The sequence below is a fragment of the Petromyzon marinus genome (assembly GCF_048934315.1).
Source record: "Petromyzon marinus isolate PM22_M1 ecotype Great Lakes invasive population chromosome 68 unlocalized genomic scaffold, UKy_Petmar_22M1.pri1.0 chr68_unloc.2, whole genome shotgun sequence".
In the NCBI taxonomy this organism is placed as follows: Eukaryota; Metazoa; Chordata; class Hyperoartia; order Petromyzontiformes; family Petromyzontidae; genus Petromyzon; species Petromyzon marinus.
Genome location: NW_027422598.1, coordinates 179,664 through 202,963, shown reverse-complemented (window position 1 = coordinate 202,963; position 23,300 = coordinate 179,664). Strand labels below are relative to the sequence as shown.

The window sequence follows — 23,300 nt, the reverse complement described above, 5'->3', positions numbered from 1 at the left end:
CCCCTCTCTCTCTCTCTCTCACAGCCACGCCCCTTCGCCTGTCAATAATAAACCCCGCCCCCTACTGCCCGCCCCCCTCTCTCCAATGTTATAGATACAAGACACACCCATACAACTCCTTATATGGAAATGGATTAGACCAGTTCCGCCTCCCTCCACCTGTCAATCAATAACCCCCCCCCCCCGCAATGTTAAAGCTCTAGGGGAGAGAGCGAGAGAGTGGGGCAGCCCCGCCCCCCTCCACCTGTCAATCATTAACCCCCCCACCCCCCCTCGCAATGTTAAAGCGATACAAGCCACGCCCCCTCCCCAACCCCAAGCGACCACGCCCCCACACACCCAATAACCCTTATATGGGAAAGCGATAGAAGCCGTTGGGCCCGACCCCCCTCCACGGGGCGCTCGCGCGCGCTGCCGATGCCCTTATAAGGAAGTAGTGGGTGGGTGGGGGGTGGGGCGAAGTGGGTGGGGGCTGTGCCACGCCCAAATTCCCTCCCCCCGCCCACCGACCCACTCGACCATTTCCGATGTGCGCGCGCGTGTGCGCGTGCGCGGGGCCCAATGATTTAAATACCCCCCACCGATCCTCAATCCTGAGATCTCCCCCTTCGTAGACGTGAAAGCAACTAAACTGAAACCCTTGACGAAGGAGTCATGCTGCGCACAGCATCCTGACCACAACACTCGCGGCCAGGAAGCAGACAACAACAACAACACAACAACAACACAACAACACGCTCTGAGCGAGAGTATGATGCCAAAATAAACTGAACGATGCATTGGTCTTTGCAAACTGATTTGGTCCACGGTTGTTCGACCAGAAGACGCCAAAATCCACGTATAACAAGCACAGACACAATTTCAACCGAGAAGATGGATTCTGGCTTAGCAATCATTGTAAGGATTTGATTAACCATTTCAGGTCTTAATTGATTGTTCACGCTTACGGTGGCTTTCAGACAGCATACATTAATTTTTCGTCTCCCCCCTCCTCTTTTCAGAACATAGATGGACTCGTCCTTCTAAATAAACTGCTAAATCTCTGCGCGTGGCGCTGACGTTTTTAATAAATAAATAACTACACCTTTTTGAAATAAATAAATAAATAAAAGCAAACCGGCACACCTGATGACGACCGTTTGTGTTATGGTCGAAACGTCGTGAGAATTTTTATTGTTTTATATATATTTTATTATTTTATTATTTCCCTTCAACGTGACTTTACCGAAAGAGCTAAGAATACGCCAAAAGGCGTTATGGTTTTGATGCCCTTATAAGGAGTGGGGGGGGTGGAGGGGGGTTAGGGGGGGGTGGGGCTACCTCCACCCTTTCCCCCGCACAGCCCCCTCCCCTACCACCCCGCATAGCCCCTCCCCTTTCCCCCACATAGCCCCTCCCCTTTCCCCCGCATAGCCCCTCCCCTTTCCCCCGCATAGCCCCGCCCCTCGCCTCCTACAAATTGCCTTATAAGTTCACAATGCGTCTCAAAATTTCGAGGTCTCCTACCACCACCACCACCCCCACCCAGCACGCGGCTGAATTCGTTAAACTATGCGCGAAGGAGATTAAAGAAAATGATAGAAGGGAGAGAGAGAGAGAGATGGGGGAGTTGGGTTATTACCTCACGTTAATAAACAATTATAATTTTAAAACAAATAAACATTACCCAAAGACGTATATATATTTAAACAAAAAAAATACTCTGCAACACGCTAACTTTGAAACTGTAAAACAACTTCGGCAACTTTTAGTTTGTATTTATTATATTACCAGATAAATACCATAAAGTTAGGAGTGTATTGCCGCTGTTTACCGCACAAACAAACAGTGAAACTTTTAGCAAACTTTTTTTTAAAGTAATTAGTATCAACTCGCTTAATAATGTAGACAAATCACTTAAATAAAACTATTGTTTTTTTTTTATAAAATGAACTTATTAGTACGGCAAAGTTACTGTCCATTCCTGCTGTGTACTTCACAAAAAGTTTAACTTTTAGCAAAAAGATGCATTATTATGATTATTTACTCACTTTACAAATCACTTAACCACATAAACACAAATCCTCGGCTTTACTATCATACCAGGCCTAGCTAACTCGAGTTAATGAATTATTAGCTGTACTACCCGGCCTCAGCCCGACTGCTCCCCCACACACAGACACACACAACAACAACAACAACAACCGCCATTCGCCACTAAGTGGCGGTGACGTCACCACGACGCTTGTGCCAGGCTATGTGCACCCTGAGGCCACGTGAAGTGTCGAACGCCCGCTGGCAGGAGGTCACGGGGCAGACCCAGGTGCCACGGGTCGACTGACTGAGATGACTGGCTGATGCACCACCTGTGCCCCCTACTGTGCCAACCTGCTGTGCTTTAGCCACCCGGCGCTCCGCTCGCTGTTGTGAGCGTCGCTCCTCCGCCCTCCGTTGTTGTTGGAGGGCGACTGCCTCCAACTGCCCAGTAGCATCCTTCACGAGCCTCCTCCACAGAGGCCGATCTTGACACCGCTGGTACCAGTCATCGGCAAGTCCACTCAGCTCCACGTCCTGCTGTACCACATCACTCCATCTCTTCTCTAGCCCCGTGCCTTCTGTACCACATCACTCCATCTCTTCTCTAGCCCCGTGCCTCCTGTACCACATCACTCCATCTCTTCTCTAGCCCGTGCCGCGCCCGTTTAGCCCCCTCGATCCGGCCGAACAAAAGCTGTTTCGGCATGCGGTGGCTGGGCATGCGGGCTACATGACCCAGCCAACGCAGCCTTGCCTGCCGGAGGAGCTCACCGATGGGACCGTGCCCAGATCTTTCAAGGATTTGTGAGCTCCACACACAATCCAGCCTGGTTAAACTCAGGATGGATCGTAGGCAGGCCAGCCTAAATGTTTCTAACCAGCGAAGATGTTCCATTAGGGGGGTCCACATTTCGCAAGCGTAGAGAAGGGAGGGAATGACCGTGGCCGAGAAGACCTGAAGCTCAGTGCGGAGGGACAGACCAGGTAGCTTCCACACAGCATTATGCAACCGATGAAAAGATATTGCCGCTCGACTGATTCGGAGTGAAACCTCTGCTGTTAAAACTGGAGCCGGTCATAAGCACACTGCCCAGGTATGAGAAACTCTCCACTCTCTCCACAACTGCCCCATCACCGATTGGGAGTTGTGGGGGTGGAGTGTCCGATGGTACAAAATACCCAGGTAGGTGCTTAGTTTTGGTGGGGCTGATGGTAAGGCCCCCATCTCTTAGTAGCGCGCTCCAGTCTCAGCAGCAGCGTCTCCAACTCCTCCTCTGACTGAGCAGCTATTACCAAATCATCAGCATACATAACGTGGTTGAGCAATAGGGAGCCATCCCTTGACCGCACCCGGGCATCGATCAGCCTCCCATTATATCCGTACCATATGGAGATTCCCCCGGTACAGCTATTGAAGGCTTCACGAACTACGTAGTCAAAATAGATGTTAAATAATGTGGGAGCCAGAGGACATCCCTGTCGCACCCCAAGGTGTACAGGGAATGGCTCTGACTCCCGGCCACGTACTTTTACCCGGGCCCGCTCACCATCATGAAGGTCCTTAATGATCGTGAGCAGAGGGTCAGGGACTCCAAAAGCACGAAGAACAACCCAGAGTCTCGTCCTTTCACCTGATGAAGGCCGCTTGTGTTGTGGCCGAAACGTCGTGATTTTTTGCTATTTTATTTTCACCTACGTGACTTTACCCAATAGAACCAAAGAGTAACAACCCAGAGCCCGGGCCTACTGATGGTATCATAGGCCTTGACCAGGTCAATAAAGCAGAGATGTAGGTCTTGCTGGAATTCCCTACACCTCTGCTGTAGCAGACGGACAGAAAATATGGCATCTGTGCAGGACCGCCCTTTCCTGAAACCGCACTGGGGCTCCGCAAGCCTCTCCTCAGCGTGCCTGGCAAGGCGATGCTGAATAATCCTTGCCAGGACCTTTCCCAGCACACTGAGGAGTGAGATGCCCCTGTAGTTGTTACGATCTGTGCGGTCCCCCTTCTTAAAAAGGGGGACCACCAGGGCATCCTTCCAATCCTGCGGAACCCGTCCAGTGGTCCAGACTGTTGTTATGATGTCATGTAGGGCAGTCGGTGCACAAACGCCGCCCTCCCTCAGCATTTCGCTTGGGAGATCATCTCTGCCCGCTGCCTTTCCTGGTCTCAGACTCCGGATCGCCTTCAGTACTTCCTCAACAGATGGCACTTCAGCCAGCCACTCACAGGGGGTGACTTCTTCCAATATTTGAGGCACTGCAGCTGATGATGATTGCTTGTGTTGCAGTCGAAACGTCGTGAGAATTTTATTGTTTTATTTTTTAAAATCATTTTATTGTTTCCCTTCTACGTGGTGACTTTACCGAAAGAACCAAAAATATGGTATTGGAGTTGTACGGGTCAAGTTTTGCGTGATGGCGTCATCACGCCGATCGACGTCTTTACGTCATCACGGCCGGGGGGGGAGGGGTTACGTGATGACGCCACCACGCAGGAGCCTGTCCCGAGCCTACAGGAAACGTAACGGGAAACGTGCGTGGTGACGTCATGGCGCACGTTCCGTGTGTTCCACTCCGGGCAACGTACGGGAAACGTGCGTGGTGACGTCATCGCTCACGTTCCCTCTGTCTCGCTCCGGGCAACGTAACGGGAAACGTGCGTGGTGACGTCATCGCGCACGTTCCCTCCTGCGTCCCGCTCCGGGCTCCGTAACGGGCAACGTGCGTGGTGACGTCATCGCGCACGTTCCCTCTGTCCCGCTCCGGGCAACGTAACGGGAAACGTGCGTGGTGACGTGATCGCGCACGTCCCCTGTGACCCGCTCCGGGCAACGTAACGGGAAACGTGCGTGGTGACATCATCACGCACGTTTCCCTGCGTCCCGCTCCTAACAACGTAACGGTAAACGTGCGTGGTGACGTCATCGCGCACGTTCCCTCTGTCCCGCTCCGGGCAACGTAACGGGAAACGTGCGTGGTGACGTGATCGCGCACGTCCCCTGTGACCCGCTCCGGGCAACGTAACGGGAAACGTGCGTGGTGACATCATCACGCACGTTTCCCTGCGTCCCGCTCCTAACAACGTAACGGTAAACGTGCGTGGTGACGTCATCACGCACGTACCCTGCGAACCGCTCATGGCAACGTAACGGGAAAATCGTGCGTGATGACGTCAATCCCCCGGGGAGGGGCTGCTGCTTTACCCCAACTACTGTGGAGGGGGAGGAGTCTCGTGAAGGACGCTGCAGCTACTGGGTCCAGTGCCAGGCTAGGTGCACCTTGAGGCTACTGGTGCCAGGCTAGGTGCACCTTGAGGCTACTGGTGCCAGGCTAGGTGCACCTTGAGGCTACTGGTGCCAGGCTACGTGCACCTTGAGGCTACTGGTGCCAGGCTACGTGCACCTTGAGGCTACCGGGGGTCAGTGCCAGGCTAGGTGCACCTTCAGGCTACTGGGGGTCAGTACCAGGCTAGGTGCACCTTGAGGCTACTGGTGCCAGCCTAGGTGCACCTTGAGGCTACTGGGGGTCAGTGCCAGGCTAGGTGCACCTTGAGGCTACTGGTGCCAACCTAGGTGCACCTTGAGGCTACTGGACAGTGCCAGGCTAGGTGCACCTTGAGGCTACTGGTGCCAGGCTAGGTGCACGTTGAGGCTACTGGGGGGCAGTGCCAGGCTAGGTGCACTTTGAGGCTACTGGGCAGTGCCAGGCTACGTGCACATTGAGGCTACTGGGCAGTGCCAGGCTAGGTGCACGTTGAGGCTACTGGGGGGCAGTGCCAGGCTAGGTGCACTTTGAGGCTACTGGGGGCAGTGCCAGGCTAGGTGCACCTTGAGGCTACTGGGGTCAGTGCCAGGCTAGGTGCACCTTGAGGCTACTGGTGCCAGGCTAGGTGCACCTTGAGGCTCCTGGGGTCAGTGCACCTAGCCTGACACAGCAGCAGCAGTCAACCCATGGCACCTGCAGGGTCTGTCACGTGACCTCCTCCTCATGCACCTAGCCTGGCACAGGCATAGCGAGACGTCTCCACTCGCGATGACGTCACCGCTCAAATGACGTCATCTCTCACACTCGAGAGAAAAAAAAGACGACGTCGTTGGAGCGACGGCCCTTCCCTCCGGAAACCATGACGTCACCTGATCGAAACCATGACGTCACCTGATCGAAACCATGACGTCCCTGATCGAAACCATGACGTCACCCGGAGGTGCGGAACGCCCTCCTTCGCGACGCCGTCCGATGACGCGCTCGGACCGACTTTGACGTCACTTTCACGGCAACGAGACGTGACGTCAATATGGGCGAATACGTCATTCAAACAGTGGGTGGGGGGCGTGGTAGAGGGGCGGGGGGCTAGGGGAGCGGAGAGTGGCAGGGCGAAGTGGGGGGGCGGGGCGAAGTGGGGGGGGACGGGGCGAAGTGTGGGGGGGCGGGGCGAAGTGGGGGGGGCGCGGTGGGGAGGCGGGGCGAAGTGGGGAGGCGGGGCGAAGTGAGGAGGCGGGGCGAAGTGTGGAGGCAGGGCTTAGTGGGGAGGCGGGGCGGAGTGGGGGCGGTGCGAAGTGGGGGCGGGGCGACGTTGGGAACTCCCCACCCCGGAAGTTCGTGCCGCTCAAAACTTTATCCGGGTGGGTGGCGGAGTTGAACTTCTCGGTTTTTTTAACGCCGCTTCTTAAAATATTTATATTTGTTAAAATCCGCTTTTTAAAATTGATTCTATCAGTTTTGTTTTTCTTACCTCTCCCAGTTTCTATTACAATTTTTTTATTTTTTTAAAATATTTATTTGTCGCTTAATTATCCAATTTTTAGAACGAACGCCGATTGGCCTAGTCGCTTTTACGGTCAGCCTCGGTCTTGTCTAGCGGCAGACCGGGGGTTACCCCCCCCCCATCCCCCCGGGTGGTGGTGGTGGCCTCCCCTTAGGTCGACTCAGCCTCAACCCACACCTCTTCTCTGTGTGGCCACAGTGGCGGACATCGTAGACGCTGCTGCTACTCGCTACGACTAACAGCACTTGCCCCTACAGCCCTGCTAGTGGCTACCTGGGGGATCTTTGTCTCTATCTCTTCCTGTCTCTCTCCGGTCTCTCCCTCTCTGTGTGTGTCTCTCTGTGCGTTTCTGTGTGTCTCTCTGTGTGTCTCTCTGTGTGTGTGTCTCTCTGTGTGTCTGTGTGTGTGTCTCTCTGTGTGTCTGTGTGTCTCTCTGTGTGTGTCTCTCTGTGTGTGTCTCTCTGTGTCTCTCTGTGTGTCTCTCCCTCTCTCTCTGTGTCTCTCTGTGTGTATCTGTCTGTGTGTGTCTCTGTCTCTCTGTGTGTCTCTCTGTGTGTCTGTGTCTCTGTCTCTCTCTGTGTGTCTCTGTGTGTGTCTCTCTGTGTGTCTCTGTCTCTCTCTGTGTCTCTCTGTGTCTCTCTGGGAGGAGTTGGCTTTCTAGCGATGGACCAGGAGGATGTTGAGTTTCGCAAGCTGTTGCTCTCTGTCGCCAAAGAAGTTACCAGAGACAAACTAGACGAAATGAAGTTCTGCCTCAAAGTGTACGGACGAGGTGAGTGTCGTCTGTGTGTGTCTATGTGTGTGTCTATGTGTGTGTGTCTATGTGTGTGTGTGTCTATGTGTGTGTGTGTGTCTATGGCTGGGTCATGTAGCCCGCATGCCCAGCCACCGCATGCCGAAACAGCTTTTGTTCTGCCGGATCGAGGGGGCTAAACGGGCGCGGCACGGGCTAGAGAAGAGATGGAGTGATGTGGTACAGGAGGCACGGGGCTAGAGAAGAGATGGAGTGACGTGGTACAGGAGGCACGGGGCTAGAGAAGAGATGGAGTGATGTGGTACAGGAGGCACGGGGCTAGAGAAGAGATGGAGTGATGTGGTACAGGAGGCACGGGCTAGAGAAGAGATGGAGTGATGTGGTACAGGAGGCACGGGGCTAGAGAAGAGATGGAGTGACGTGGTACAGGAGGCACGGGCTAGAGAAGAGATGGAGTGATGTGGTACAGGAGGCACGGGCTAGAGAAGAGATGGAGTGACGTGGTACAGGAGGCACGGGGCTAGAGAAGAGATGGAGTGATGTGGTACAGGAGGAAGTGGAGCTGAGTGGACTTGCCGATGACTGGTACCAGCGGTGTCAAGATCGGCCTCTGTGGAGGAGGCTCGTGAAGGATGCTACTGGCCAGTTGGAGGCAGTCGCCCTCCAACAACAACGGAGGGCGGAGGAGCGACGCTCACAACAACGAGCGGAGCGCCGGGTGACTAAAGCACAGCAGGTTGGCACAGTAGGGGGCACAGGTGGTGCATCAGCCAGTCATCTCAGTCATCTCAGTCAGTCGACCCGTGGCACCTGGGTCTGCCCCGTGACCTCCTGCCAGTGGGCGTTCGACACTTCACGTGGCCTCAGGGTGCACATAGCCTGGCACAAGCGTCGTGGTGACGTCACCGCCACTTAGTGGCGAATGGCGGTTGTTGTGTGTGTCTTTGGGTCTGTGTGTGTCTGTGTGTGTCTATGGGTCTGTGTGTGTCTATGGGTCTGTATGTGTCTGTGTATGTGTGTGTCTATGGGTCTGTGTGTGTCTATGGGTCTGTGTGTGTCTATGGGTCTGTGTGTGTCTGTGTGTGTCTATGGGTCTGTGTGTGTCTATGGGTCTGTGTGTGTCTGTGTGTGTCTATGGGTCTGTGTGTGTCTGTGTGTGTGTGTGTCTGTGTGTGTCTATGGGTCTGTGTGTGTCTGTGTATGTGTGTGTCTATGGGTCTGTGTGTGTCTATGGGTCTGTGTGTGTCTATGGGTCTGTGTGTGTGTGTGTGTCTGTGTGTGTGTGTCTATGGGTCTGTGTGTGTCTGTCTGTGTGTGTCTGTGGGTCTGTGTGTGTCTATGGGTCTGTGTGTATCTGTGTGTGTCTCTGGGTCTGTGTGTCAATCGGTCTGTGTGTGTGTGTGTCTATGGGTCTGTGTGTGTCTATGGGTCTGTGTGTGTGTGTGTCTGTGTGTGTGTGTGTCTGTGTGTGTGTGTGTCTGTGTGTGTGTGTCTGTGTGTGTGTGTCTGTGTGTGTGTGTCTGTGTGTGTGTGTATGTGTGTGTCTGTGCGTGTGTGTGTCTGTGTGTGTCTGTGCGTGTGTGTATCTGCGTGTCTGTGTGTCTCTGTGTCACTCAACCCCTCTCCCCCGTCCCTCCCCCACCAGGCCCGCTGGAGTCAGTGACGAGCTCCCTGCAGCTCTTCACGCTGATGGAGGAGCGCGGAGATCTGTCGGCAAGTGACACCACCAAGTTGGCCGACATCCTCCGCACCGTGCGGCTCACCACGCCGCTCACCCCGGCGCTCACCGCACCCTCGCCCTCCTCGGCGCTCACCGCCGCCGGTGAGGCGGTGCCGGTGAGCCTGGCGCTGCAGAGCTTGAACCTCGGGGACGCACGGACACCCACACAGGAAGATGGGAGCGGTGGGGAGGGTGAGTGAGTGAGTGGGTGGGTGGGTGAGTGAGTGGGTGGGTGGGTGGGTGAGTGAGTGGGTGGGTGAGTGAGTGAGTGAGTGGGTGGGTGAGTGAGTGGGTGGGTGGGTGGGTGAGTGGGTGAGTGAGTGAGTGGGTGGGTGGGTGAGTGGGTGGGTGAGTGGGTGGGTGAGTGAGTGAGTGGGTGGGTGGGTGAGTGGGTGGGTGAGTGGGTGGGTGAGTGAGTGGGTGGGTGAGTGGGTGGGTGAGTGGGTGAGTGAGTGAGTGGGTGAGTGAGTGAGTGGGTGGGTGAGTGAGTGAGTGGGTGAGTGGGTGGGTGAGTGGGTGGGTGGGTGAGTGAGTGGGTGAGTGAGTGGGTGAGTGAGTGGGTGAGTGAGTAGGTGGGTGGGTGAGTGTGTGGGTGAGTGTGTGGGTGAGTGAGTGGGTGGGTGGGTGAGTGAGTGAGTGGGTGAGTGAGTGGGTGGGTGAGTGGGTGAGTGGGTGGGTGAGTGGGTGGGTGAGTGGGTGGGTGAGTGGGTGGGTGAGTGAGTGGGTGTGTGACTGAGTGAGTGTGTGACTGAGTGAGTGAGTGACTGAGTGTGTGACTGAGTGACTGAGTGAGTGACTGAGTGTGTGAGTGACTGAGTGTGTGACTGAGTGACTGTGTGAGTGACTGAGTGTGTGAGTGACTGAGTGAGTGACTGAGTGACTGACTGAGTGAGTGAGTTACTGAGTGAGTTACTGAGTGAGTGGCTGAGTGAGTGAGTGAGTGACTGAGTGAGTGACTGAGTGAGTGAGTGTGTGGGTGACTGAGTGAGTGAGTGACTGAGTGAGTGACTGAGTGAGTGAGTGACTGAGTGAGTGACTGAGTGACTGAGTGAGTGAGTGACTGACTGAGTGACTGAGTGAGTGACTGAGTGACTGACTGAGTGAGTGACTGAGTGAGTGACTGAGTGACTGAGTGACTGACTGACTGAGTGACTGAGTGAGTGACTGAGTGACTGAGTGACTGACTGAGTGACTGAGTGAGTGTGTGACTGAGTGACTGAGTGACTGACTGAGTGACTGAGTGAGTGACTGAGTGAGTGACTGAGTGAGTGACTGAGTGAGTGACTGAGTGAGTGACTGAGTGACTGAGTGACTGACTGAGTGAGTGTCTGAGTGACTGAGTGAGTGAGTGACTGAGTGACTGACTGAGTGAGTGACTGAGTGACTGAGTGAGTGAGTGACTGAGTGACTGAGTGAGTGAGTGACTGAGTGACTGAGTGACTGAGTGAGTGACTGAGTGAGTGACTGAGTGACTGAGTGAGTGACTGAGTGAGTGACTGAGTGACTGAGTGACTGACTGAGTGAGTGTCTGAGTGACTGAGTGAGTGAGTGACTGAGTGACTGACTGAGTGAGTGACTGAGTGAGTGACTGAGTGAGTGACTGAGTGACTGAGTGAGTGACTGAGTGACTGACTGAGTGACTGACTGAGTGAGTGACTGAGTGAGTGACTGACTGAGTGTGTGAGTGACTGAGTGACTGACTCACTGACTGAGTGACTGACTCACTGACTGAGTGACTGACTGACTGAGTGACTGACTGACTGAGTGACTGACTGAGTGACTGAGTGACTGACTGAGTGACTGACTCACTGACTGAGTGACTGACTGACTGAGTGACTGACTGACTGACTGAGTGACTGACTGAGTGACTGAGTGACTGACTGACTGAGTGACTGACTGAGTGACTGACTGACTGAGTGACTGACTGAGTGACTCACTGAGTGACTGACTGACTGACTGAGTGACTGACTGACTGAGTGAGTGACTGACTGAGTGAGTGACTGACTGAGTGACTGACTGAGTGACTGACTGAGTGACTGACTGAGTGACTGACTGAGTGAGTGACTGACTGACTGAGTGTGTGAGTGACTGACTGAGTGACTGACTGAGTGACTGACTGAGTGACTGAGTGACTGAGTGACTGACTGACTGACTGAGTGACTGACTGACTGAGTGACTGACTGAGTGACTGACTGACTGAGTGACTGACTGAGTGTGTCTCTCCCTCCCTCAGCGTTCCTCTCCCGTGTGCTCCTCTCCGTGTCCCCCTCCGTGGGGCGGGACTGGCTGAGTGAGTGACTGACTGAGTGACTGAGTGAGTGAGTGACTGACTGGCTGAGTGAGTGACTGACTGACTGACTGAGTGACTGAGTGAGTGACTGACTGACTGAGTGACTGATTGAGTGACTGACTGAGTGACTGATTGAGTGACTGACTGAGTGACTGACTGAGTGACTGAGTGAATGTGTGAGTGACTGAGTGACTAACTGAGTGACTCACTGAGTGACTGACTGACTGACTGAGTGACTGACTGAGTGACTGAGTGAATGTGTGAGTGACTGAGTGACTGACTGAGTGACTCACTGAGTGATTGACTGAGTGACTGACTGAGTGACTGACTGACTGAGTGACTGACTGACTGACTGAGTGACTGACTGATTGACTGAGTGAGTGACTGAGTGACTGACTGAGTGACTGACTGACTGAGTGACTGACTGAGTGTGTCTCTCCCTCCGTCAGCGTTCCTCTCCCGTGTGCTCCTCACCGTGTCCCCCTCCGTGGGGCGGGACTGGCTGAGTGAGTGACTGACTGAGTGACTGACTGAGTGACTGACTGAGTGACTGAGTGACTGACTGAGTGACTGAGTGAATGTGTGAGTGACTGACTGACTGACTGAGGACTGACTGACTGAGTGACTGACTGAGTGACTGACTGACTGAGTGACTGAGTGACTGACTGAGTGACTGACTGAGTGACTGACTGACTGAGTGACTGACTGAGTGAGTGACTGAGTGACTGACTGACTGACTGAGTGACTGACTGACTGAGTGACTGACTGACTGAGTGACTGACTGAGTGACTGACTGACTGAGTGACTGACTGACTGAGTGAGTGACTGACTGAGTGACTGACTGACTGAGTGACTGACTGACTGAGTGACTGACTGAGTGACTGACTGAGTGACTGACTGAGTGACTGGCTGAGTGAGTGACTGACTGAGTGAGTGACTGAGTGACTGACTGACTGAGTGACTGACTGAGTGTGTCTCTCCCTCCCTCAGCGTTCCTCTCCCGTGTGCTCCTCTCCGTGTCCCCCTCCGTGGGGCGGGACTGGCTGAGTGAGTGACTGAGTGACTGACTGACTGACTGAGTGACTGAGTGACTGACTGACTGAGTGACTGACTGACTGAGTGACTGACTGAGTGACTGACTGAGTGACTGACTGACTGAGTGACTGACTGACTGACTGACTGACTGAGTGACTGACTGACTGAGTGACTGACTGACTGACTGAGTGACTGACTGACTGACTGACTGAGTGACTGACTGAGTGACTGACTGAGTGACTCACTGAGTGACTGACTGAGTGACTGACAGTGACTGAGTGACTGACTGAGTGACTGACTGACTGACTGACTGACTGAGTGACTGACTGAGTGACTGACTGAGTGACTGAGTGACTGACTGAGTGACTGACTGAGTGACTGACTGACTGAGTGACTGACTGACTGAGTGACTGACTGACTGAGTGACTGACTGACTGACTGAGTGACTGACTGAGTGACTGACTGAGTGACTGACTGACTGACTGACTGAGTGACTGACTGAGTGACTGACTGACTGACTGAGTGACTGACTGAGTGACTGACTGACTGACTGAGTGACTGACTGAGTGACTCACTGAGTGACTGAGTGACTGACTGAGTGACTGAGTGAATGTGTGAGTGACTGACTGACTGACTGAGTGACTGACTGACTGAGTGACTGACTGAGTGTGTCTCTCCCTCCCTCAGCGTTCCTCTCCCGTGTGCTCCTCTCCGTGTCCACCTCCGTGGGGCGGGACTGGCTGAGTGAGTGACTGAGTGAGTGACTGAGTGAGTGACTGAGTGACTGAGTGACTGACTGACTGACTGAGTGACTGAGTGACTGACTGACTGAGTGACTGACTGACTGACTGAGTGACTGACTGACTGAGTGACTGACTGACTGAGTGACTGACTGACTGACTGAGTGACTGACTGAGTGACTGACTGACTGAGTGACTGACTGAGTGACTGACTGACTGACTGAGTGACTGACTGACTGAGTGACTGACTGACTGACTGACTGAGTGACTGACTGACTGACTGAGTGACTGACTGAGTGACTCACTGAGTGACTGACTGACTGACTGAGTGACTGACTGACTGAGTGACTGACTGAGTGACTCACTGAGTGACTGACTGACTGACTGAGTGACTGACTGACTGAGTGACTGACTGAGTGACTGACTGACTGACTGACTGAGTGACTGACTGAGTGACTGACTGACTGAGTGACTGACTGACTGACTGACTGACTGAGTGACTGACTGACTGAGTGACTGACTGACTGACTGAGTGACTGACTGAGTGAGTGACTGACTGACTGACTGAGTGACTGACTGAGTGACTGACTGAGTGACTGACTGACTGAGTGACTGACTGACTGACTGACTGACTGACTGAGTGACTGACTGAGTGACTGACTGACTGACTGAGTGACTGACTGAGTGACTGAGTGACTGACTGAGTGACTGACTCACTGACTGAGTGACTGACTGACTGAGTGACTGACTGACTGACTGAGTGACTGACTGAGTGACTGAGTGACTGACTGACTGAGTGACTGACTGAGTGACTGACTGACTGAGTGACTGACTGAGTGACTCACTGAGTGACTGACTGACTGACTGAGTGACTGACTGACTGAGTGAGTGACTGACTGAGTGAGTGACTGACTGAGTGACTGACTGAGTGACTGACTGAGTGACTGACTGAGTGACTGACTGAGTGAGTGACTGACTGAGTGTGTGAGTGACTGACTGAGTGACTGACTGAGTGACTGACTGAGTGACTGAGTGACTGAGTGACTGACTGACTGACTGAGTGACTGACTGACTGAGTGACTGACTGACTGACTGACTGACTGACTGAGTGACTGACTGAGTGACTGACTGACTGAGTGACTGACTGACTGAGTGACTGACTGAGTGTGTCTCTCCCTCCCTCAGCGTTCCTCTCCCGTGTGCTCCTCTCCGTGTCCACCTCCGTGGGGCGGGACTGGCTGAGTGAGTGACTGAGTGACTGACTGACTGACTGAGTGACTGACTGACTGAGTGACTGACTGACTGACTGAGTGACTGACTGAGTGTCTCTCCCCCACCCTCCCTCAGCGTTCCTCTCCCGTGTGCTCCTCTCCGTGTCCACCTCCGTGGGGCGGGACTGGCTGAGTGAGTGACTGAGTGACTGAGTGAGTGACTGAGTGACTGACTGAGTGACTGACTGAGTGACTGACTGAGTGACTGACTGACTGAGTGACTGACTGAGTGACTCACTGAGTGACTGACTGACTGACTGAGTGACTGACTGACTGAGTGAGTGACTGACTGAGTGTGTGAGTGACTGAGTGACTGAGTGACTGACTGACTGAGTGACTGACTGAGTGACTGACTGACTGAGTGACTGACTGAGTGACTCACTGAGTGACTGACTGACTGACTGAGTGACTGAGTGACTGAGTGACTGACTGACTGACTGAGTGACTGACTGAGTGACTGACTGACTGAGTGACTGACTGACTGAGTGACTGACTGACTGACTGAGTGTGTCTCTCCCTCCCTCAGCGTTCCTCTCCCGTGTGCTCCTCTCCGTGTCCACCTCCGTGGGGCGGGACTGACTAAGTGAGTGACTGAGTGACTGACTGACTGAGTGACTGACTGACTGAGTGACTGACTGACTGAGTGACTGACTGACTGACTGACTGACTGAGTGACTGACTGACTGAGTGAGTGACTGAGTGACTGACTGAGTGACTGACTGAGTGACTGACTGACTGAGTGACTGACTGAGTGACTGACTGACTGACTGAGTGACTGACTGAGTGACTGACTGACTGAGTGACTGACTGAGTGACTGACTGACTGAGTGACTGACTGACTGACTGAGTGACTGACTGAGTGACTGACTGAGTGAGTGACTGACTGACTGAGTGACTGACTGACTGAGTGACTGACTGAGTGACTGACTGACTGAGTGACTGACTGAGTGTCTCTCTCTCCCACCCTCCCTCAGCGTTCCTCTCCCGTGTGCTCCTCTCCGTGTCCACCTCCGTGGGGCGGGACTGGCTGAGTGAGTGACTGAGTGACTGACTGACTGAGTGAGTGACTGAGTGACTGACTGAGTGACTGACTGACTGACTGAGTGACTGACTGAGTGACTGACTGACTGAGTGTCTCTCTCTCCCTCCCTCCCTCAGCGTTCCTCTCCCGTGTGCTCCTCTCCGTGTCCACCTCCGTGGGGCGGGACTGGCTGAGTGAGTGACTGAGTGACTGAGTGAGTGAGTGACTGAGTGAGTGACTGACTGACTGACTGAGTGACTGACTGAGTGACTCACTGAGTGACTGACTGACTGACTGAGTGACTGACTGACTGAGTGAGTGACTGAGTGACTGACTGAGTGACTGACTGACTGACTGAGTGACTGACTGAGTGACTGACTGACTGAGTGTCTCTCTCTCCCTCCCTCCCTCAGCGTTCCTCTCCCGTGTGCTCCTCTCCGTGTCCACCTCCGTGGGGCGGGACTGGCTGAGTGAGTGACTGAGTGACTGACTGAGTGACTCACTGAGTGACTGACTGACTGACTGAGTGACTGACTGAGTGACTCACTGAGTGACTGACTGACTGACTGAGTGACTGACTGACTGACTGAGTGACTGACTGACTGAGTGACTGACTGACTGAGTGACTGACTGACTGAGTGAGTGACTGAGTGACTGACTGAGTGACTGACTGACTGACTGAGTGACTGACTGAGTGACTGACTGACTGAGTGTCTCTCCCTCCCACCCTCCCTCAGCGTTCCTCTCCCGTGTGCTCCTCTCCGTGTCCACCTCCGTGGGGCGGGACTGGCTGAGTGAGTGACTGAGTGACTGACTGACTGAGTGACTGACTGAGTGACTGACTGAGTGACTGACTGAGTGAGTGACTGACTGAGTGACTGACTGAGTGACTGACTGACTGAGTGACTGACTGAGTGTCTCTCCCCCACCCTCCCTCAGCGTTCCTCTCCCGTGTGCTCCTCTCCGTGTCCACCTCCGTGGGGCGGGACTGGCGCATCCTCTCCCGCCACCTCGGCCTGTCGGAGGTGGACATCGACGCGGTGAGCCACGCCCACCGTGACGACCTTCGCGAGCAGAGCCACAGGGCCCTGGAGACCTGGGCCCTGCGCAGGGGGGCGCGACGTGGGGCCTGCGGGGAGGCCTCCGCCGCCGCCGAGCTCAGGGACGCCCTGAGGAGGGCTCAGCTCAACCTCGTCGCCGATAACCTGGAGGACGACTTCCCGGAGATGTTCCGGAAGTGAGCGGCGGTGGTGGAGGAGGAGGTGGTGGGAAGAGAGACGCTCGCTCGCTCAACCACTCAGTCACTCACGTCACTCACTCACCCATCCACCTACCCACTCACCCACTCATCCACTCACTCACTCACCCACCCACCCACTCACTCACTCACTCACCCATCCACTCATCCACTCACCCACTCATCCACTCACTCACCCACCCACTCACTCACTCACTCACCCACTCACCCACTCACTCACCCACCCACCCACCCACTCACCCACCCACCCACCCACTCACTCACCCACCCACTCACTCACCCACCCACCCACCCACTCACCCACCCACTCACCCACTCATCCACTCACCCACTCACCCACTCATCCACTCACTCACTCACCCACTCACCCACTCATCCACTCACTCACTCACTCACCCACCCACTCATCCACCCACCCACCCACCCACTCACCCACTCACCCACTCACCCACCCACCCACCCACTCACCCACCCACCCACTCACCCACTCACCCACCCACCCACTCACTCACTCACCCACTCACTCACCCACTCACTCACCCACCCACTCACCCACCCACCCACCCACTCACCCACCCACTCACCCACCCACCCACATGTATCTCCACACCTAGCATTTGTACAGTTGGCTACGTACGGTGCGAAATAAGTTCAACACACACACACATTGCTCACACATACAACGAAGTAAAATTAGGGAGAGAGATGCAGACTCCAAATATACAGCAGCAGCAGACCAGGCGAGGTAGTCAACATCTCACAGGGTCTGGGATCGAACCCACGACCTCCTGTACACCAGGTCAGGTAGTCAACATCTCACAGGGTCTGGGATCGAACCCACGACCTCCTGTATACCAGGCGAGGTAGTCAACATCTCACAGGGTCTGGGATCGAACCCACGACCTCCTGTACACCAGGTCAGGTAGTCAACATCTCACAGGGTCTGGGATCGAACCCACGACCTCCTGTATACCAGGCGAGGTAGTCAACATCTCACAGGGTCTGGGATCGAACCCACGACCTCCTGTACACCAGGCGAGGTAGTCAACATCTCATCAGGGTCACGGGATCGAACCCACGACTTCCTGTACACCAGGCGAGGTAGTCAACATCTCTCAGGGTCACGGGATCGAACCCACGACCTCCTGTACACCAGGCGAGGTAGTCAACATCTCATCAGGGTCACGGGATCGAACCCACGACCTCCTGCGTACCAGGCGAGGTAGTTAACATCTCACAGGGTCACAGGATCGAACCCACGACCTCCTGTACACCAGGCGAGGTAGTCAACATCTCATCAGGGTCACGGGATCGAACCCACGACCTCCTGTACACCAGGCGAGGTAGTCAACATCTCTCAGGGTCACGGGATCATCAGGGTCACGGGATCGAACCCACGACCTCCTGCGTACCAGGCGAGGTAGTTAACATCTCACAGGGTCACAGGATCGAACCCACGACCTCCTGTACACCAGGCGAGGTAGTCAACATCTCATCAGGGTCACGGGATCGAACCCACGACCTCCTGTACACCAGGCGAGGTAGTTAACATTTCCCTAGTCCCATAGAGGCCTGCAGTGATACATAGAGACCCACAGAGCCATAGACACACACAGACACACACAGACACACAGAGACACAGAGACACAGACACACAGAGAGATGCAGACACACAGACACAGACACACAGACACACACAGACACACAGAGACACACAGAGACACAGACACACAGAGACACAGACACACAGAGACACAGAGACACAGACACACAGAGACACAGACACACAGAGACACACAGAGACACAGACACACAGAGACACAGACACACAGACACACAGAGACACAGACACACAGAGACACAGACACACAGACACACAGATACAGACACACAGAGACACAGACACACAGAGACACAAACACACAGAGACACAAACACACAGACACACAGAGACACAGACACACAGACACACAGACACACAGAGACACAGACACACAGAGACACTGACACACAGAGAGACACAGAGACACAAACACACAGACACCCATAGACACAGACACACAGAGACACAGACACACAGAGATACAGACACACAGACACACAGACACACAGAGACACAGACACACAGAGACACAGACACACAGACACACAGAGATACAGACACACAGAGACACAGACACACAGAGACACAGACACACAGAGAGACACAGACACACAGAGAGACACAGACACACAGACACACAGAGACACAGACACACAGAGACACAGACACACAGAGACACAGACACACAGACACACAGACACACAGAGACACAGACACACAGAGACACAGACACACAGACACACAGAGATACAGACACACAGAGACACAGACACACAGAGACACAGACACACAGAGAGACACAGACACACAGAGAGACACAGACACACAGACACACAGAGACACAGACACACAGAGACACAGACACACAGAGACACAGACACACAGACACACAGACACACAGAGACACATAGACACACAGAGATACAGACACACAGACACACAGAGACACAGACACACAGAGACACAGACACACAGAGATACAGACACACAGAGACACAGACACACAGAGACACAGACACACAGAGAGACACAGACACAAAGAGAGACACAGACACACAGAAACACAGACACACAGACACACAGAGACACAGACACACAGAGACACAGACACACAGACACACAGAGACACATACACACAGAGACACACAGAGACACAGTGACACACAGAGACCCACAGAGACCCACAGAGACACACAGAGACACACAGACACACACATAGACACACAGACACAGACACACACAGACACACACAGAGACCCACAGAGACCCACAGAGACACACAGAGACCCACAGAGACCCACAGAGACACACACAGACACACAGAGACCCACAGAGACCCACAGAGACCCACAGAGACCCACAGAGACCCACAGAGACACACAGAGACACACAGACACACAGAGACCCACAGAGACCCACAGAGACACACAGAGACACACAGAGACACACAGAGACACACAGACACACAGAGCAAGAGACACAGTATATTTTGCATGCGCTGTGTGTGTGTGTATATACATTTTTAGTTTTGTGCTCACCCCACGGCGTTACACGAGCGAATCTCCAGGCTGGGCATAGACATCACATACATCATCATCACATTCATCATCATCACATACATCATCATCACATTCATCATCATCACATACATCATCATCACATACATCATCATCACATTCATCATCATCACATACATCATCATCACATTCATCATCATCACATACATCATCATCACATACATCATCATCACATACATCATCATCACATACATCATCATCATCATCACAGACATCATCATCTTAGACATCATCATCATCACAGACATCATCATCATCACAGACATCATCATCATCACATACATCATCATCACATACATCATCATCACAGTCATCATCATCATCACAGACATCATCATCATCATCATCACAGACATCATCATCACAGACATCATCATCATCACATACATCATCATCATCATCACAGACATCATCATCTTAGACATCATCATCACAGACATCATCATCATCACATACATCATCATCATCATCACATACATCATCATCATCACAGACATCATCATCTTAGACATCATCATCATCATAGTCATCATCATCATCACAGTCATCATCATCATCACAGACATCATCATCATCATCATCACAGACATCATCATCACAGACATCATCATCATCACATACATCATCATCATCATCACAGACATCATCATCTTAGACATCATCATCACAGACATTATCATCACAGACATCATCATCATAGACATCACAGTCATCACAGACATCATCATCACAGACATCATCATCATAGACATCATCATCACAGACATCATCATCACAGACATCATCATCACAGACACCATCATCACAGACATCATCATCACAGACACCATCATCACAGACATCATCATCATCACAGTTATCATCATCATCACAGACATCATCATCACAGACATCATCACGGACATCATCATCATAGACATCATCATCATCACAGACATTATCATCACAGACATTATCATCACAGACATCATCATCACAGACATCATCATCACAGACATCATCATTATAGACATCATCATCATAGACATCATCATCATCATCATCATCACAGACATCATCATCACAGACATCATCATCACAGACATCATCACGGACATCATCATCATAGACATCATCATCATCATCACAGACACCATCATCACAGACATCATCATCACAGACATCATCATCACAGACATCATCATCACAGACATCATCACGGACATCATCATCATAGACATCATCATCATCATCACAGACATCATCATCATAGACATCATCATCACAGACATCATCACGGACATCATCATCATAGACATCATCATCATCACAGACATCATCATCACAGAAATCATCATCATAGACATCACAGTCATCATAGACATCACAGTCATCATAGACATCACAGACACAGTAGACATCAGGGCTCGCCATGTTATTGCTGGGTGGTGGAGGGTTCTCCACACAGTCCACTCGATCTGTGGGTGACGCGACAAATTTTATTTTAGATTTTTTTTGTGAATTCCAGCAAAAACGGGAAGGTGGAAATTTACAATCAATAAAAATAAATTGTGATTTTTATTTTTTCAAATCTTGCCACGGTGTTTGCTTGCTGTTAATTTGTGTGGTGCGAGTCGTTTTATTTATTGGTTCAGTAATTTAGTGATTATTTTTTATTTTGCAATCGAACAAGAAGTCATTCAGTTGGGATATTGAAAAACCACTTTCAACAGCTAATAGAGACCCATAGAGATACATAGAGACCCATAGAGATACATAGAGACGCATATAGATACATAGAGACCCATAGAGATAACAGAGACCCATAGAGATACACAGAGACCCATAGAGATACATAGAGACCCATAGAGACTCAGAGACACATAGAGACACATAGAGATACTTAGAGATACATAGAGACCCATAGAGATACATAGACACCCATAGAGATACACAGAGACCCATAGAGATACATAAAGACACATAGAGATACATAGATATACATAGAGACCCATAGAGATACATAGAGACCCATAGAGATAACAGAGACACATAGATATACATAGACACCCATAGAGATACATAGACACCCATAGAGATACATAGAGATACACAGAGACCCACAGAGATACACAGAGACCCACAGAGATACATAGAGACCCACAGAGATACATAGAGACCCACAGAGATACACAGAGACCCACAGAGATACACCGAGACTCATAGAGATACACAGAGACCCATAGAGATACATAGAGATACATAGAGTCACATGTAGAGACACATAGAGATACATATTGACCCATAGAGATACATAGATACACAGATACATAGAGACCCATAGAGATACATAGAGACCCATAGAGATACCTACAGATACATAGAGACCCATAGAGATACTTAAGAGTCACATGTAGAGACACAGATACCCATAGAGATACATAGAGACCCATAGAGATACTTAGAGTCACATGTAGAGACACAGAGACTTCAGAGACCCACAGACTACACCAATCTCGATGTTATTTTGTCAGGCTAGGCCTCACTGCACCGATGTATATGTACCTCCGTATCTACCTGCCCATCACAACGTTCACAATTTAATTTACTTTGGTGTTAGGTCGCGTTGACGTGTGAACGTCGACCATCACAACATGATAGCGGCTCAGCCACGTGGCTGATCATCAATCATCATGATCATCATAATCATGATCATCATCATGGTCAGCATCACGACCGTGTTGACATTTGTAGTGGATTCCCACGGTGGCTGGAGACGTGGCTTAGAGGGCAAACACGTTTTAATAAACTCCCACTGACGTGCACCACCACCGTGACCACGTGCACCACCAACGTGACCACGTGCACCACCACCGTGACCACGTGCACCACCAACGTGACCACGTGCACTACCACCGTGACCACGTGCACTACCACCGTGACCACGTGCACTACCACTGAGACCACGTGCACCACCACCGAGACCACGTGCACTACCACCGAGACCACGTGCACCACCACTGTGACCACGTGCACCACCACTGAGACCACGTGCACCACCACTGAGACCACGTGCACCACCACTGTGACCACGTGCACTACCACCGTGACCACGTGCACTACCACCGTGACCACGTGCACTACCACTGTGACCACGTGCACCACCACTGAGACCACGTGCACTACCACTGAGACCACGTGCACCACCACTGAGACCACGTGCACTACCACCGAGACCACGTGCACCACCACTGTGATCACGTGCACC

At 52.5% G+C, this 23,300-nt stretch overlaps 1 protein-coding gene across 1 annotated transcript; it reads left to right on the top strand.

Annotated features, from left to right (window-relative positions):
- The first annotated feature begins 6,602 nt into the window (after window positions 1-6,602).
- LOC142908059 (FAS-associated death domain protein-like) lies at window positions 6,603-17,121 on the top strand. Its single transcript, XM_076058227.1, has 3 exons — window positions 6,603-7,556; window positions 9,184-9,450; window positions 16,555-17,121. The coding sequence occupies exons 1-3, from the start codon at window positions 7,448-7,450 to the stop codon at window positions 16,854-16,856; spliced, it is 678 nt and encodes a 225-aa protein (XP_075914342.1). The 5' UTR covers window positions 6,603-7,447; the 3' UTR covers window positions 16,857-17,121.
- Window positions 17,122-23,300: the final 6,179 nt, after the last annotated feature.